This window comes from Theileria orientalis, chromosome 3 (assembly GCF_000740895.1).
Source record: "Theileria orientalis strain Shintoku DNA, chromosome 3, complete genome".
In the NCBI taxonomy this organism is placed as follows: domain Eukaryota; phylum Apicomplexa; class Aconoidasida; order Piroplasmida; family Theileriidae; genus Theileria; species Theileria orientalis.
In genome coordinates, this window is record NC_025262.1 from 936,875 (window position 1) to 953,547 (window position 16,673).

Sequence of the window (16,673 nt, forward strand, 5' to 3'; positions counted from 1 at the left end):
TAAAGAACCTTTTGTAACATAGATTTGAAAAATTCGAGTTTTAGACCGGTTAGTAAAAGAGTAACCGGACACAAAAGTTTCATACACAATTACGCAAAAATAATTTAGATTTATACACATCCAGTTGAACAATTGTTAAAATGTCAACAGAGTTACTGAACATATCATTCCGTCTGATGACGGATAGAACCTTTTGCCTTTCGATGAAGTCGTCCTTGTTAATAAGTGACGTGAAAGTATTGATCCAGACGGACTCGGAAATAGCCCCCGAAAACCAGAGACTGATTTTCAAAGGGCAACTACTGAAGGACGAGTTTACACTCAAAAGCTACGGGGTGGAGTCAGGAAACACCATTCACGTGGTAGGAAGGCCAATTAGACCCCAAGAGACCGAGCCGTCAGGAGATAACGCACAACAGTCGACGGGCAACGATCGCGGCTCAGGAGAAGGATCAGAAGTAGTTGTAGATGGTCAGATATCAACCTCAGGCTCCAGAGGGATCGGGGTGCCAGTGGGTCTGTTCATGAGTCCAATCTACGCAACAATATCAGTATCCACGCCAGTGTCCAACGGGAGAGACAACTCGATGGAGCAAGTGGCAACACAGTTCTTCTCAGGAGTAGTCAACACGCTGTTGTCGTCATTCAACGGGACATCGACGGGGCAGAGCTCGCAAAGAGGTACAGCCCAAGCGGAGCAGCCGCGAGACGAGCTGGTGTCGGAGCTGGAAAAGTCTACAGGAATTTTGAAGAGGGTTACTTCGACCGTGAGTTCACTGAGCAGACTTGCATCGTCATCGATGTCCTCCGGCAGCAGCGCTAACAACGACTCAAGGACGGCACCAGAAACTACGACGACTGGCGACTCTGTAAACGTAGCCTCTGAAAACGCCGAAAATGCAGCGGACATATTCAATAGCAGAGAAGCATCAGCTTCTGACAAAGTGGAAACCGCTGCCGAAAGAAACGCAGTACAAAGTGGCATTTCACGCAAATCCTCACTCCGCAACAAAAAAAACGACTCACAGTCTCGTAGTAAGCCCAATTTAGTGGAAGTCATCGATAGGAGTAGTTCATATAGCTCCTCTAACGGCTTAGTGCTGGACCGTGGAGTTAGCAGTAGGTCAAGTAGGTTCAAACTGGAAAGGAGGTCGAACAGCGCTCCAGAGGGATATGACGGATACGCCGCATCCCTAAAACGCGGTAGTTCGAATCCGTCTAGATCTGAAGAAATGAAATACGAAGACTACGTATACGACAATCCATCGATTAACCAAACTAAAAAGGAGGACAAGGGCGAAGAGAGTGACGCGTTTGAAGCAAGAAGAGGAAAAGTGCGCCTAATGGACCCGGAGTTGGTAACGTCGAAGCTGCCTTGGGACTGCCTGTACAAGCTGGAGCAGCACGTGTACGAAATGAACTACGGGTACAAGGTGGACTACTCAGACTCAGTGAGCTACTCAAGGAACGGGGCGAGCGGAGGCACAGCCTCCAGAGGAGGAACCTTCATAAGAAGGCCCTCATTCACAAGAATTGAAATGTCATCGCCGTGTTACCTGGCAGACGAGCCGGTCTCGTTTAACATGTCTAGGAGCTCCTCGGAGGGCTCGGAGCACCAGAGAAGACTTATCGAGTCAGACGAGCCCTCGAGTCTCGACGAGTTCCTGGGAAGACTGGAGTCCCTCAACGCAAGACTCAACGAGACGATCAACAGGTACGACTCGGGCGACAGGACGACGCAGCTGGACACCTACAAGCACCTCTCCATGGTAATGGCAATTCAGTCGAGAATCTACGCCTCGATGTGCGCAATATTCTCCTGGATGCACATGCAGATGATCGCTCCCGATTTGGCAAGGAACTTCTCGAGCAGAATGGGCTGGAACGGCTCGGCCTCGGGCGCGCAGCTGACTCAGAGCGGCCCCCAGAACGATCAGGGCGGCTTCTCCTTCACCGCATGCAGCACCTACGTGCCGAGGGACCATGAGAACAGCGCCCAGAACACACACTCCTCAGAAAACAGCGAGGAGCCTAGGGAGAATTCATCAGCAGACGGGGCAACCGCAACGCCCAGCGCTGGCGCGGAGAGGCAGGGCACGCCGTTTGGACAAGACCAGGCGGGCACTGGCAGCCATAACGCCTGAAGCACCAGCACCTCACTCACCGGAGGCTGATCACTAAGACCATGAAAAGATGGATTCAGGGGGGAAGGAGCCTCTGAGTCTCCGGAGACGACAGGCGATGCGACCCAGTGAACGTCGTGCATAGAGGATCTAAGGAGTGAGCCGCACGAGCATGGTGATTAGTGCCACATTTCATAGCCGCGAATCACAACGTGGTTTAACGATTTAATTTAATCCTCATTTATGTTACGTGCGTAGATGGTGTTTAAGTTCCTGAAGTTGGATAGGCTGTCGAAGTCGACCGTCAGAACAGTAAACGCCTATATACGAAAATATTATTCAGTCTTTGAGAAAGCGAGGTGAATAATAAGCGTTCAGGTCGCAATCGCATTTGGAATCTCGAATGGAATAGTATTCTGCTACACATACAAGACTCTAAGGGACAACAGGCCAAAGTTTGTAGATAAGGGTCGACCTCCAGGTATTATTAGGGTTAAATATGGGTAAAATTGGATGTGCTCTAATTGAAAATGGGTTTAAAAGTGTTTTAAATGACCTTCCACTGATTTGTGCATAAAATGATTGAAAAATCGGCAACTTTTGTGATGTAGATACTCTTTGAATATTTGTTCCAGTTATTTAATTATATGTATTTAAAAAGCACACAGATACCATGAATTTAAACGATTATTGCAATTAATGGCCTTTAGAATCGCACAGGATGGCCATTTTTAACAATATGGCCAGCACGTACGACTCACTCTTCGACAAGCCCTTAGAGGTAAGTATTCGTTAGTGGTAATTACATTAATAATAAGCGCACGTGTGTAAAACGATTGCGTAATTGATGGTTATTCAAGGCCAACAAGGTCAATAAGGCTAAAAGGGTCATACTGAAGAGCGCCAAGGGCCACGTTCTTGACGTGGCATCCGGCACCCTGAACAACCTACCTTTCTATAAGAACCTAGAGAGTCTCACAGCCATAGATAAGTCCCCTAACATGTGTTACGAGATGAGGAAAAAGATAGGTATGTTTGCAATTGTTCTTGGTCCAGTGCCCTTAAGTCAATATATATTTGTGTGTAAGGCATAAAGGTTATTAGTTAGTCCTGGCCAAAGTAGTAAGGAAAACCTGACTAAATAATTAGAGAGGGAGAAACCGGATTTTCCAGTGGTTGTAATCCTAGGGGATGTTCAGAGAATACCCTTCAGATCCTCTAGCTTTAACACGGTGGTGAGCACGCACACCCTATGCTCAGTGGAGGACCCGGAGGCGATGGTGTCGGAAATCGAAAGAGTGATGAAGCCCAGCGGGAAGCTACTGGCGGTGGAAAGAGGAAGGATCTACTACGCGCCGCTGAGGAAACTGATGTAAGTTGAGTGCCTGGTGGCGTAATGCGAAATGAACGCAGGCAAGCCCTGAAAATATACCCGAACCCTGGAGTGCCCTGGAAAAACGGCTACTACGAGGACAGAGATCCCATGTAACCAGTTACTCATCACGGCTTAATTTAGGGCGCTGATTAAGACGAAGCTGGAAGTGTCCAAGTACGGAATCTCGGGATACGGGATAAACTACTCAGTAATCGCAAGGAAGGTGAACCGGGAGTTCACGGGCCTCACTGAGGAGCCGCAGATTCTCCCAGAGGCCAGAGTCTTTTACACGTACGTGCCGCTGAGGGATTGATTTGTAAAATATTGTACAAGCGCTAACATTCATGTTCATGAGTACACGCGTACTTAAGGCGCAAGACAGTTGCGCTGCGTAAATCTATGGTACAACATTACTTGCTTCGTTGGTACTTCTCCATCAGGTATGAAAAGGCGGCAAAGCCAGCACATCCGCCAGCGGCTGCGAACGGTCCGTCTGAAAAGCGTTAACACTCATCACATTACTTTTGAGGCCGAGGAAGGCGCCGGTCGTGCATCCGGCGTACACGGAGTTACTGATGTCGGAGTTGGCCCTCTTCTAAAAAGCTGGGTGAAATGGTCAAAGTACCTTTTGGATGAGGCATTCGAACAGCGAATACATGAATCCGAGCTTTGCGAAGTTCTTAACGGTGGATTTGACGTAGGGCACGAAGCTCCGGTACTGCTTCACAAACTCCTGTTTCACCGAGAGGGGCTTATCCTCAACGCCCACACTCGTGTTCGACATGTTAATGCTGAACAGGAAGGTGCCAACGAGAGTGCCTAATGTGCATTTGTGTATCATGTGGCGTATACTAGAATACGAGTGACAAATATGTTCAAAGTAACAATAGTTAGGCGAAACGGGTACGAAGGGTAATATCTAGTATGGACAGAGTATGTTATCTAGCGTGCAACAGTATACCTAGGACTCCACTTCCAACCCCTATCATTGTGGCCCTGAGAAGACAACTCTCCTGGACACTCCTTTGTATTTTTGCGATTTTCTGTAGCTGTATGTCATTTTGGGTCAACCCAGGAACCAGAAACCGGTAATTGATGTATCTATCTGAAAGGAAAACGTTGCGATATAAATCGTCCATCGTGTGTAAGGTTTGCAGATGAACGGCGTAAATTTGGAAGTTATGTTTAGGTAGAAGGTGCAAATGTAGTACAAAAGGTTAGTTCAGAATAAAGAGGTTCAAAAAGCTAGCAAACTTAATTTACGATTATGTTACAAAAATGGTTGATAACACAAAAATTAAATGTAAACTCTGTGAATGTGAACATAAATGGATTACACAAACTTATTAATAAATGGTGATTGCGCGTGTTGTATGGAAGGCACGACATGAAAGGCCCGTGTACACACTTTAAATTTAAACTATATAACTCGAGTTAATGTTTAATTTTTTGCCGCGCGTTTATGGCGATGTAAATTGTGGGAAAATACTTGAGATGTTGTCGTACTTATCTTGGACACAGATGCTACGCCTCACAGTGTGTACTTTTTCCTCGAACTGGGCTAAAACGCTTTTATTAATGTTTATGAACTCAATCACACTAAATATACACAACTGGCCTATGTTTGCCCACTGTAAAAATAATTTTGAAAATGTTTAAAATTCACAAAATGACCCATCGCAAAAGACTTTATATACTGGCCATATCGGTCTTTTTTCTAAATAGTGGCGCCGCGCTCTGTTCAACAGTGATGAATGACCAGAATACTCCATATTATAACAGGTTTAAAGACTACTATTCAGAGAATGTCAAGGAATCACAAATGGGCGGAATCGTGGACGAAAAGAGCTCTGAACCTAATTTTGACTACGATGTAGACCGACAGGATATATTTAGTCTACCGCAGCTTGTTTCCCAGGCGGAAACAGTCCATTCGAAGCTTAAATTGATCTTATCGGACTACTACTTTAGAATATATCGCGTAAATTTGGACTCAAAGTGCTCTTCGAGACCACGCTCAAACTCTTGCTCCTCACAAAAGAATTTCATAAGCCTAAACAAAGCAAACACACAGCAAAACAACACAGACAATCAAAACGGATCAAACTGTAACGGAAACGCCAGAGAAAACGGATCTGGAATACAAAAGTGTCACGTAGACCGTTGCAACTCAACAGATATACCATTTAATATAATGCACTCGAAAAAGGAGAATTATGTACTGCGATTCTCAGAAGGATTGGCGACCAAAAAGCTGCCAAACCTGGACTTCCCGGAGTTGTTCGGAAAGGGAGAATCCAGCCAAGAAAATTTTGTATACGTGGATTTACTGAGGAATCCGCCGTCGTACACAGGGTACAACGGGAGAGACGATTGGTGAGTTGAAATAACATGTAGTTATTGCAGAGCTATGAGATTAGCTGGAGATATAAAACACAAAGACGGACTTTAACGATGTTATAGGAAGGAGATACACACGGAGATTGGGAGGTTCGAAAACATATCGTGTAAGCAGAGCGCGCACATATATAAGCTTATTCTGGGGATGGAGGCGAACATAGAGGCGTTCTCGTCGCTGAACTACGAGTGCGTCAACCCAGTGGAGGCGTACGAAAAGCAGGTAGAGCTGCCGAGGTACCAGAGCAACTACCAGTTCTACGTCAACAAGCTTTCAAAGCGCCCGGACCGCATCGAGAACATCTACTACACCTACAAGTATGTCCTCGCGGCGATGGTGCACCTGGAGAGGTACCTCGCGTCGTACAACCTTAACCTGCAGCTGGTGAACAACCAGCTCTACCAGCACATGGACGACTTCATCAAGTACCTGAATAAGCAGAGCTGCACGACGAGCTGCGACTGCAGGTTCACGAGGCACGAGGGCTACCGCAAGCAGGAGGACGACGACTGCTGTAAAATAATCGACTCAAGGTAGGACAATGCAAGTACAGTTAGTAATTGTGGTAGCCAGGGCTGTGTTGGATTGCCAGCACAGTTATAAAATAATGCTGTTGTGCACGCTAGATAGTGATCAGTAATAGTGGTAAATCAACAATGTTTAGCTGTGGCTCTGAGGTCTTGGAGAAGTTCGATCGAATCATTCAAATGGTTGAGTGCGTGGACTGTGAAAAATGTAGACTTCACGGAATGATAAAGGTCAGCACTCTGTTGATGGCGATTAAGGTTGGTTGTTACATGACTTGCTGAGTATTAGTCACATGACTTGCTAGTATTAGTTACATGACTTGCTTTGTGTTAGTTACATGACTTGCTGAGTATTAGTCACATGATTTGCTTTGTGTTAGCTAGTTACATAGCCTATTGGGCGTTAAATGATAAGTGTTAACATGGCATAACGGCACTTTTAGATACTGAGCACGCCTGCGGATAAGTTGAATGAGTTGGAACTGGACAGAAACGACCTCGTGGCCTTGCTGCACGGGTTCAACTACTTTACACAGTCGGTGCTGATAGTTCAGAAGTTCGAAAGGCACAAAAAGAGACAAATCATGCTGTATCCCCTTAGGTTCCTCCTGGGATTCCTGTTGGTCGTCATTGTACTATATAAAAGGGAAATTTTTTCATTGAGACATAAAAAGCAGTCCACCACCCCTGAAAAGGGAAAATAATGTAGTAATGTACTATACAAAAGTATATGTGTGTTATTGTATTCGTTAAGGTGTGCACATTGGTATATGTGGGTGTGTATGTACAAGTTGCGTAAGTATATACATGTGTACAAGCATATATGTGCAAGTGTATAACTATGTGTGTATATACGCAAGTGTATAAGCATATGTGTTCAAATGTATACGCGTGTATAAGTATGTGTGTATGAGCAAGTGTGTATATAGGCATAAGTATAGCGTGAATACAAATCGACAAAGAACAGAAACGCGTATACAATCAGTATGGATATTAGTCGTATATCGCCACGCTGTCGCCGCGGTTGTTCGCAACAATTGCCCTCAGGTTGTTGTGCTGTGAAAAGGGGTTGACGCAGGTCATTGTGGGGTTTTTCAAACCCAAGGCCAGGCTCGACACCCTGTTCTTGAGACTCAAATCGTAGATGTAGAAGATGCTCTCGTGCAGTGTAGATGCGTCAGCTCGTGGGACTGCACAGCCGTTCGAGGCCGCAGGGCCCGCAACGGCGGTGAGGGAAATGTGGTCGCCGGGATCGCAGTAGGAGGAAAGAGGCACGTAGTCAATGTTCAGCTGCTTCATGAAGCTGTCGCACGAGCCCAGGGAGTTGAGCATCCTGATGTCCCAGAAGACCACGGGGTCCCGCGACTTAGAAACCACCTGGATGAAGTGGTTGCTTATGCCGCAGGAGAGCACCATCTTGTCGGTGGTGGGCTCGTACGACCATATGGGCGTGTTCGGAGTCCTGATGTCCCACAGGTTCAACTTGCCGTTCACCACGCAGCTGAGCAGGAGATCATTCTTGCAGCACAGGCACGTGAGCCCCGCCGACTCGTCAAATATCATCACCTCGTGCAGGCCGGTGCTCGTCAGCTGGAACCTGCGCACCGTCTCGTCGAGGCCGCCGGTCACCAGATACCCGTCCTCGTAGTCGATGCAGGTCACACTATCGTCGTGAAGTTGCTACAAATTCATTAGTGGGTTGTGTGATTGCCTTTTAAACAGCAAAGATGCGTATATAACTCATATTGTTGTGAGGCATAATACTACCAGTTGAGGTTATGGGTTAACAACTGTTACACAGTGGTTGTTGTGCACCAGCTACGCGTCAGTATGCGGTTAAACACACACAGAAATCAGTTACATAAATGCATAAACGCCTCGTAAACTGAAAATGGAACTTACGTATGTTGTAAAGTGTCTTCCCTTGTCCACGTTGGTTGACCCCCTTGGCATATAGCAGAAGTCGTCCTCGTACACACTCAGGTACTCGTTTTCCAGATCTTTGAGAGAGTCACCGCTGCCTACCAGGTCGTTTGAAATGATGGCGTAGTTGATCATGTGCAGGTAGCCGCACGTATCTGCCGTAAAGAGCGACTTGTTCACGCATATCCCGCATGTCAGGCTGTACTTGCTCACGTTCAGTACCTTGCTGTAACCTTTGCGTCTCTCTAACCCACTCTCCTCCAACTCATCGCTGTCATTATAACCATTCATTCCATTGCGGTAATAGGCCTTGTTGGAATAAGCATCGTCGCGATCGCCGTTTACTCCATTAGAAAGATTGTTGGCAGCCCTATCCTCCTCTCTGTTTTCACCATATCTATCGCCATCACCATCATCGTTGTAGTCCGAGAATTCCGTTGACACGGTGCCAGCTCTGAACTTCCTGAAGTGAATTACTCCTTGCGATGTCAAGTAGTAGTAGTAGTCGCTCAGGAAACCCAGGTTTGTCACCTTGTCTACCCTCGGCAGCTCCATCACATTCAACTTATCCTTCGACACCAACTCCGATATTTCTCTCAGGTGTCCTGTTCCGTAGGTCGGCACTATTGTTCTATTAAGTCTAAACGAATCGCTTATTTCCAGTCCTCCCTTCGTGAACAGCTCCGAGTGTTTCTCCACGTAGATAAACCATGGTGCGCTGTTGTACGCGTCGTCGAAGTTAAACTCGTTGAAGACTATCTTCCTCGGGTGCGGCGTGTCGAACAGTATTATTGGCGACTGTCCAAACTCCCTCACTTGCACTGATATTGCCTGTGAATCCATTGTTCTCAGGAAATTTGATATTGCCGTCGACGGCTTCAGCTTTCCTGCGTGCACGCTTCCCAGGTACGTCAACGGGTGGTACGTGTTATTATTCAAAATACTATTCTAAAACGCTTTGAATCATGCTTATTAACTTGTTCTAGATACAAACTTAATCAAATAACACAACACACACTAGTGCTACTATTATTGCCAATATTAATATTCCATATTCTATACTCCACACTGCTTAACTTACCTGGCCCGTCTGCTTGTACCCGAAGATCAGGTCTATCCAGTTCGTCAGGTTCTTAGACACGTACTCCGATTCCAGCGCCAGCCTCATTGTCTTCAGGAACTTACATGGGTTATTGTGTGCCCATTTCGGCAACTCCACATCGCCCAGTCTTCCGTCCTGCGTCGTTATGTTCAGTGTGTTCTTCAAGAACAGTTCGTTGTTCTCGTAAAATTCCGGTATTAGTTCAAAAAACGACGAATGTCCACTATAGGTATCTAAATGTTATCATTATTTCCAATTTGGCATTAGCGACAGTAGTAATGGCAATACTAATAGCAGTATCACCAGTGGCAACAACAATAACAATAGCAACAATACTAGCAGTGGAGTTCATACTTTGAAACGTCTCCTGTATGTTTTTAAAGGTGCGTGCTGCCGAGTCGAACCTTCCTCCGTACAGCCTCAGCTGGCACTCCGGCAAGAGCCTTATCAAGAAGAACACTATCAGCGCCGGCGTGGAGTAATGAGAGCCGTACAGGTAGTATCCCATGTTCCACAGCCCCTCCACGTTCTCCATTCTCTTCTGTGCCCCTTCTTGATGCTGCTCCTTCTGCTTGTTCGCCTTGTTCCCCTTGTTCACTGTGTGGGACCCCGACGCATTGCTCAACTGGTATAGGTTGTACATCCGTTTCTTTATTAGCTGCAGCCTCTCCTCGTTCAACGCTCCTATGGGCTTCGATAGATCTCTGAACACCTTCGGGTCGTTCAAATCCAGGTTCTGACTCGAGTAGTCGCTGAGTATCCATGGAAAGACCGGGTAGTGCGAAATGTCGTACCTGCTCCTCCCTGCTATGCAGTTCAAGAAGTCCAGGTACTGGAAGTTCGGCAAGAGTCCCATTCTCCACAACTCCGTCATTTCATTTCTGAACGCTCTCGACTCAATCGCGTAGAACGACCTATCACAACCGTGAGTTAATAACTATGCGCAGTTCTCCATATCTAATCTAACCACTAATCTTCAATTACGGGGTATTTACCTCGGTATCAGCGTTTTAAGCGTGCCAACCAACTTTTCTCTGTCCGATCCCAGGTTAAACTCCAGGTATATGCACCTGTACTGCTTGCGTGCTATGTTGTCGTCCAGCTCCTCCGGCAGCGATACCACTTCCAGTGCTGTTGAGCATTCTCCCGTAGTTGTCAGCCCTGAGTCCCTCTTGAACACGTGCAATATGTTGTCCAGGTTTATCCTCTTGTAGAGCTTCCTCGAGAAGTTGGGGCACGGCTGAAAGTATATTGCCTTGTCCGTCAACGCGCAGAATCCTCCGTGCCTGACCATTCTCTTCAACCTCCAACAGTATATCGACTCCTTCCCTCCGCCCAGGAGCAACTTTTCTCTATTCGGGATCAGGTTTGTGCTGAACCCTCGTTCTCTATAGTAGTTCATGCTCATGTTAAATATCTCTCTGTCCTTCAGCATATTATAACTCAGGTTGCCGTACAGGTTGTTAAAGTAAAACAGCTTCTTGTACTCCACCAACTGCTGCTTCTGAATTTCCTGGGTCGAGTACGTGAAGAGGAAGCAGTAGCAGGGGAAGTTGTTTATGTCCATATCGTTCCCATCTCTCGTCAGGCTGTTTTTCTCCTTGTTGAGTGGGTTTGGGCTTATTGCGGTCGAGGCGTCGCATGTGTACGTCGTGTACGGCGATATAAACCTCGATTTACCGTTGTATATCGACGTCGGTATTGACGTCACCTGTTTGCATGACACGAAAACTCCGCAGGGGTTCTTTGGGAACTCCGAGATCGTCGTGATGTGTTGAAACTGCAGCTTCAGCAGCGGCATATCCAGCGCATCCGGCTCAAATATAAGGGATTTTGTGCCAACCCTTATTCTCCCCTTTCTACTCACTTGCACACTTGCCACGTTTTGGGGCTCCGTTGCCGACTCTAGGAACTTAGCCCAGTTTGAAAGGTTCGTTTCCGAAGGGAATAACGTAAACGAGTTACACGCTGCGTCCGTTACGTATTCTTCCCCCTCTTCCAATAGAACCAGGTCAAAACTTCTAACGGTTGACAACATTTTGTTGTTTTAAGGGGAGGCTCAGTTTTAAAATCGTACTATTCCATTATGCTACAGTCTAAAAAAATCAGCGAATATTCTACACATCAAACGTCTGTTTTACAATTAAAATAGTGGTTTGAATTTAATATTATTGTACACTAATCTTTTTTAAAAATATTTTACATTTACAACATATATTTACTGAGTGTGTCGTGAGTATAGTGTCACTTAATAACAATGTAATAAATGTCGAGCTCCCTTTTCCCTCGACAAATAAAAAAACCTCTAGGTTATACAATTAATAATTTAAGTAAAACTAGAGGTTACTTAGGGGTTTCTCACAATTTTGTGAATGGCTTAAACTATCCAAATGGATTGAATAATTGTACTATATCTCGACTATATAAACCTGATGTAAATTATTTTTGTTGTAATAACCAGTTTTTGTCATTTAATTTTAGTAATTATCGCATAAGATTCTTTTCAACGGGGCCGGAGCACATCCAAGATTCCGTTGATGCAGCTGGAGCGGATGGAGAATCTCAAGATAACCTTCTGAACGCAGTTAAGGCTTATTCTACTCAAAGTGGCGATAACATTAAAGAATTAGCTGAGGAGCTCGGCATAGAGTCTGACATAGGCAAGGAAAAGCTGAGTTTGGAGGAGCTGTATGAGATTCCAGACTACCAGGAGTACCTCCTGTCCAGAATAACAGAGGTTAACGGCACCAAAAGGAGCGCCCTCCAGGAGTTTCTCCCGGTGGACTACCTGCAGCAGATGTTCATGGCTGTGCACGATTACACGAACCTCAGCTGGGCCGCAACCATATGCGTCATGACTCTGTTCTTCAAGCTGGTCTCGTTGCCCATATGGTCGAACTCGGAGAGAATCAGGAGGATGAACGCGCACCTGATGCCGAGGGCAATGGAGCTGCAGGAGAAGGCCAATCACGCGTTCGCCACCAAGAACGAGAAGCTGGCCCGAGAGACGCAGCGCCAGATCTTCGAGATGACCAGGGAGAACTCGTTTATGAAGGGCATGCTCGTACAGATGGGCTCCACTGCGTTTCAGGGGCTGATGTTCGGGACTGTTTACGGAGGCCTGCGACTCTTCGCAATCAATCCCACCTTCAGACCCGATTTCACCTTCGAGTCGTGCCTGTGGCTTGACAGTCTCTGTCTGCCTGACCCGTATTTTATCCTCCCGAGCATCTTCGGAATCCTCATGACTATCGTGTTTGAGCACAACTTGTCGGTCAACTTCTCCGCCACTGAGGCCTCCAAAGGTACGTAACTCCTACTTGACATTTACTGTTGCAGGCACTGTAGTTTCCAACTTCCAGAACAGGCAGAAGTACATGAAACTTGCCTCGAGGATCGGCATAATATTCTTCACGTTCTACGGGTTCACTATGCCTAGCAGCGCCTTTTTCTACCTTATTCCCAGCTTTCTGTTTCAGACGATCCTCAGGTACTCGTGCAACCGCTTCGAGGTGGCTCGATTTCTCGGCATTCCCATGCCAATAGTAAAAAAGGCAAAGCCGCCTAAGCCATAATATTCTTTTAATTACACCTATATAAACTCAGACATACAAACTTATATGTACCTGTGTATATACATGGCTTAATAAACATCTAAGTATGCTTATTACAGCACATATACACATTAGGGTATGAACACAGCAATATGTATATACACACTCACTTAAATACACACCAACATGTATATACACGCTAACAGAGGAAATACTATAGTATATTATGGGTTACAATGATTACAGGTTGGTTGGATTAATCATCATGTTCAGGTTGTTCGGAACGTATACCACGTTCTTGGAAGTGGACAGAGTTTCTGCGATTTCCTTTGCTGCTTCGAGCTTCCTCACCTCGAGCATGCCGGTGCCGTGCGTCTGCACTGCCTTCGAGATCAGGTTGGCGGCCTCGGCCTCTCCCTCAGCCTTAACTATTGCAGCCAGCTTCTCCTGCTCCGACTTGGCCACGATGAACTTGACGCGCTCCGACTCCTGCTGGGCCACCTGCTTCTCCTCAATTGCCTTCGAGAAGTCCTTCCCGTAGCTGAGGTGTGTGATCGCCACGTCGTCAAGCTTAATGTCGAACTGCAGCGCCCTCGCCGTGATTGCGTCCCTGATGTCCTTCGACACCTTATCCCTCTGCGTCAGCAGGGACTCTGCATTGTATTTGGCGACGACCGCCTTTAACACTTCATTTCCGATGGAAGGAAGAACCCTCTCATCGAAGTCAGGGCCCAGCTTCTGGTGAAGCCTTGGAAGGTGCTCCGTAAACGGCCTGTAAAGCAGCCTGAGGCTAATGCTGACCATTTGCAGGTCCTGTGTGCCCGTCGTGGTATTAATCACCTTAGGCTTCGCCCGTATATCGTACAAGTAGGGTACCTGGAACCAGGGAATGTAGAAATGCGAGCCTTCGCCGAAGGTTTTCTTGCTGACGCCTCCGGCGAACCTGTTGAACATCACCGCCCTCTCGCCGCCGTCAACGTCGAACAGACATAGATAGGGAATAACGGCACCTCCGGCCGTAACGGCAGCGACCTTCGACAGTTTAGAGGCCAGTTTCGACATCATTTTACCAATATGTGTTAAATAAATATTAAAATACTGACTGGTGTGTAAATTTTAGAATGCAAAGAGTGTTATTAAATTAAAATTCTCCCCCTACTGGCACCTGATCGGGGTTGGGTCCGGTAGCTCCCTCATCTGCAAAAATTAACATTAGCTGTTTAACTAAGGCTTTAAACTAATAACCTGCATAGAGATGTACCAATATTCGGCTTGACTAAAATTCATATGGATCATTCTTACCCGCACCGGCTCCGACTTCGTCCTCTATCTGCACAGTGGGTAGTTGGTCCGGCAGCATTCCTACGAACATGTTCGGAATCAGCTGCGCAGCCGCGCACACCAGTATCATGGGTACCAGCCCCTGGAAGTTGTGGTTGTTGATCTTGAAGAGGTGAGTCATCAGGGAGGATATGTACGTGCCGATGTCCATTCCCAGGAACTGCACCGTCCAGAGGAACGAGTACATACTGCTCTCAATTCCCCTTGGGCAGAGCCTAGTCGCCATCACGTAGATCGGGAACGAGTTCATCTCCCCAATGAACTGGATCAGGGACGTGTCGGTGATCGCGAAGGCCTTGTCAGGTATGCCCAGTACCAGGTTCCACCTCTTAACGAGCACAACGCTGAAGCAGCAAAACGTCGCCACCAGGATCGTCGTCCACACGAACAGCTTCCTTATGTTCATGTTCTTGAAGAAGGCCAGGTAGCAGTAGATGCCGAAGAGACTCGCTATGGCCTGGAAGGCTGCGAATCTACCGAACAGCTCCGGCTGGAAGTGGAGTCTCTCAGTCATGAAGTAGAACATTGCGGTCCCCGCGCTCGGAATCATCTAAGCGTCTGTGAGTTACTTTAAACTAACCATTGTGATGAAAAGGAAAATGGAAGGCTTCTTAATTTCTGGTTTACACGCGAAATTCACTAATCTGTGATATTGCTCCCTTATCGTCAGGTAGTACCCGAACGGCTTTTCCTGGATGAAAAAGGCCGTAAAGAACACGCAGAACGGCAAACTTGAAGCGATCATGAATATTTGCTAAAAAAGGTTAACAAACAAGCAAACTTAGTTTATAAATATCTCAAGTATCTAAGTTTCCGATAAATCCAGTAACTAACGACCCAGTTAGTGTCCGTACCCTTTTTTTAATAATCATTATAAGTACACTTGACAGGTATGACATTGCTGCAAATGTCAACTTTCTGAACGTGTAAAAGGTGGAAATAGTCTTCGTGACTTGTTCGTTGCTCTGTTTATACGCGCACTCGATCACAAGCGCCTCACCGATAACGCTACAAAGCTAAAAAGAGTTAATTGGACAGGCGCAGAAAGTTAAACTTATTCGCATAACCAAAATAAATAATACGTACCGCTGATCCGAGTGAACAGAGTGCGAACAATCCAGTAGTTAATACGATAGAGTAGTCTTCATCGAGAAGACCGAGTGTGAACATGGACGCGAAACAAATAAAAGAGCCGATAGCAAGGTAACTTTTCCTCCTGCTACCGAATATGGGCACCGAATCGCTCGTGAAAGCGAACAATAATTTTACATTCAATGGCAGTCTTATTAAACCAAGAATAAATGTGAGAAGTGCTAAACATACGTTATTATACTATTTATTCATGTAATATGCCCTATGCATAGTAGCTAGAACAAAGAGCCCATGAGTGACAGTTGTTGTCGAAGGTTTTAACCGACACGAATCTCAAAAGTGCAACATAACATCGCGACTAGAGCAGATAATCAGTAGCATATGATGCTGGAGGCCAAATATAGGCCTTCTAGGTAATGCTGACTGCTGATTATCAAATCGGCGGAACATAACACGAACAGTTACACATTTTAAGAATTCGGCCGCCAAACAACTCGTAACTTTATGTAGAGTAATACGTATGATAGTTAAACTAAAATAACAGACTCACCTGGAGAAATGTGGAAGTCATCTTTATATAAATACATAATGGGCAAATAAGTTAAAACTTCTACACCGTGAAGCATCGCAACAATGCACGAAATCAACTCGTTTCGAGATGAGAAATGGCCGGAAGAATACAGCAGTGATTCGTCGAAGCTGAGCAGGCCGGCGAACGCATTGTGCTGTTCGTCCTTTATGAGTTTCGGATTTGCCAACAGCACACTGTCAGTTTCGTTCGGCAGGTTATTCAACACTGAAGAATAAAAATCAGCCATGGGTGAGAGCGTGGCTTTGTGCGAAGCCAAGGTCGCATAAATAGCTATCTGCTCAACTTACTTTTACTTCTCTATACGGGATTAGAATATACACATTTTATTTTAAAATATTTCATGGTTAAACTTGACTGAAATCACGACATAAAACGTAAAAAAAACAATATATAAACTACTGCATAATATTGCATCCTTCTGTGACAGGTGATCCAGCCAGCCTAACACTCCGGGGACTATATACTGTTCTACGTAGGCACGAAAATAAACTTTTAAATCACATTAAATTTATTTTAAATCTATAATGAGTTAAACACAACTAAAACAGACAAAAATATTACAAAACAGGTTTGAGCGAACGTGCCCTAAGATAATAAAATTAATTTTTGCTAGAATAGTTTTTATTTTAACCAGCGTCGGTCAAAC

General features: G+C 45.7%; 8 protein-coding genes across 8 annotated transcripts; 4 read left to right on the top strand and 4 right to left on the bottom strand.

The window, feature by feature from the left end:
• Window positions 1-140: 140 nt before the first annotated feature.
• On the top strand, window positions 141-2,144 carry TOT_030000439 (uncharacterized protein; the record flags this gene model as incomplete). Its single annotated transcript, XM_009693182.1, has 1 exon — window positions 141-2,144. One exon carries the CDS (start codon window positions 141-143, stop codon window positions 2,142-2,144), a length of 2,004 nt encoding a protein of 667 aa, XP_009691477.1.
• A 237-nt stretch (window positions 2,145-2,381) lies between these two features.
• TOT_030000440 (uncharacterized protein) lies at window positions 2,382-3,811 on the top strand (the record flags this gene model as incomplete). The annotated part of the gene is made up of 7 exons (XM_009693183.1): window positions 2,382-2,435; window positions 2,502-2,604; window positions 2,834-2,904; window positions 2,984-3,178; window positions 3,275-3,495; window positions 3,537-3,608; window positions 3,640-3,811. The coding sequence occupies 7 exons, from the start codon at window positions 2,382-2,384 to the stop codon at window positions 3,809-3,811; spliced, it is 888 nt and encodes a 295-aa protein (XP_009691478.1).
• Window positions 3,812-3,908: 97 nt separating this feature from the next.
• TOT_030000441 (mitochondrial import inner membrane translocase subunit) lies at window positions 3,909-4,637 on the bottom strand (the record flags this gene model as incomplete). The annotated part of the gene is made up of 4 exons (XM_009693184.1): window positions 3,909-3,991; window positions 4,021-4,093; window positions 4,124-4,317; window positions 4,460-4,637. 4 exons carry the CDS (start codon window positions 4,635-4,637, stop codon window positions 3,909-3,911), a joined length of 528 nt encoding a protein of 175 aa, XP_009691479.1.
• Window positions 4,638-5,167: 530 nt separating this feature from the next.
• TOT_030000442 (uncharacterized protein) lies at window positions 5,168-7,127 on the top strand (the record flags this gene model as incomplete). The annotated part of the gene is made up of 4 exons (XM_009693185.1): window positions 5,168-5,874; window positions 5,962-6,363; window positions 6,534-6,681; window positions 6,867-7,127. 4 exons carry the CDS (start codon window positions 5,168-5,170, stop codon window positions 7,125-7,127), a joined length of 1,518 nt encoding a protein of 505 aa, XP_009691480.1.
• A 289-nt stretch (window positions 7,128-7,416) lies between these two features.
• On the bottom strand, window positions 7,417-11,486 carry TOT_030000443 (neutral sphingomyelinase; the record flags this gene model as incomplete). Its single annotated transcript, XM_009693186.1, has 7 exons — window positions 7,417-8,103; window positions 8,144-8,186; window positions 8,285-9,294; window positions 9,428-9,681; window positions 9,803-10,362; window positions 10,444-10,934; window positions 11,181-11,486. 7 exons carry the CDS (start codon window positions 11,484-11,486, stop codon window positions 7,417-7,419), a joined length of 3,351 nt encoding a protein of 1,116 aa, XP_009691481.1.
• A 228-nt stretch (window positions 11,487-11,714) lies between these two features.
• Window positions 11,715-13,023, top strand: TOT_030000444 (uncharacterized protein; the record flags this gene model as incomplete). Its single annotated transcript, XM_009693187.1, has 2 exons — window positions 11,715-12,753; window positions 12,788-13,023. 2 exons carry the CDS (start codon window positions 11,715-11,717, stop codon window positions 13,021-13,023), a joined length of 1,275 nt encoding a protein of 424 aa, XP_009691482.1.
• A 219-nt stretch (window positions 13,024-13,242) lies between these two features.
• Window positions 13,243-14,064, bottom strand: TOT_030000445 (prohibitin; the record flags this gene model as incomplete). The annotated part of the gene is made up of 1 exon (XM_009693188.1): window positions 13,243-14,064. The coding sequence occupies one exon, from the start codon at window positions 14,062-14,064 to the stop codon at window positions 13,243-13,245; it is 822 nt and encodes a 273-aa protein (XP_009691483.1).
• Window positions 14,065-14,278: 214 nt separating this feature from the next.
• TOT_030000920 (uncharacterized protein) lies at window positions 14,279-16,193 on the bottom strand (the record flags this gene model as incomplete). Its single annotated transcript, XM_009693189.1, has 5 exons — window positions 14,279-14,893; window positions 14,924-15,097; window positions 15,198-15,359; window positions 15,430-15,656; window positions 15,986-16,193. 5 exons carry the CDS (start codon window positions 16,191-16,193, stop codon window positions 14,279-14,281), a joined length of 1,386 nt encoding a protein of 461 aa, XP_009691484.1.
• Window positions 16,194-16,673: the final 480 nt, after the last annotated feature.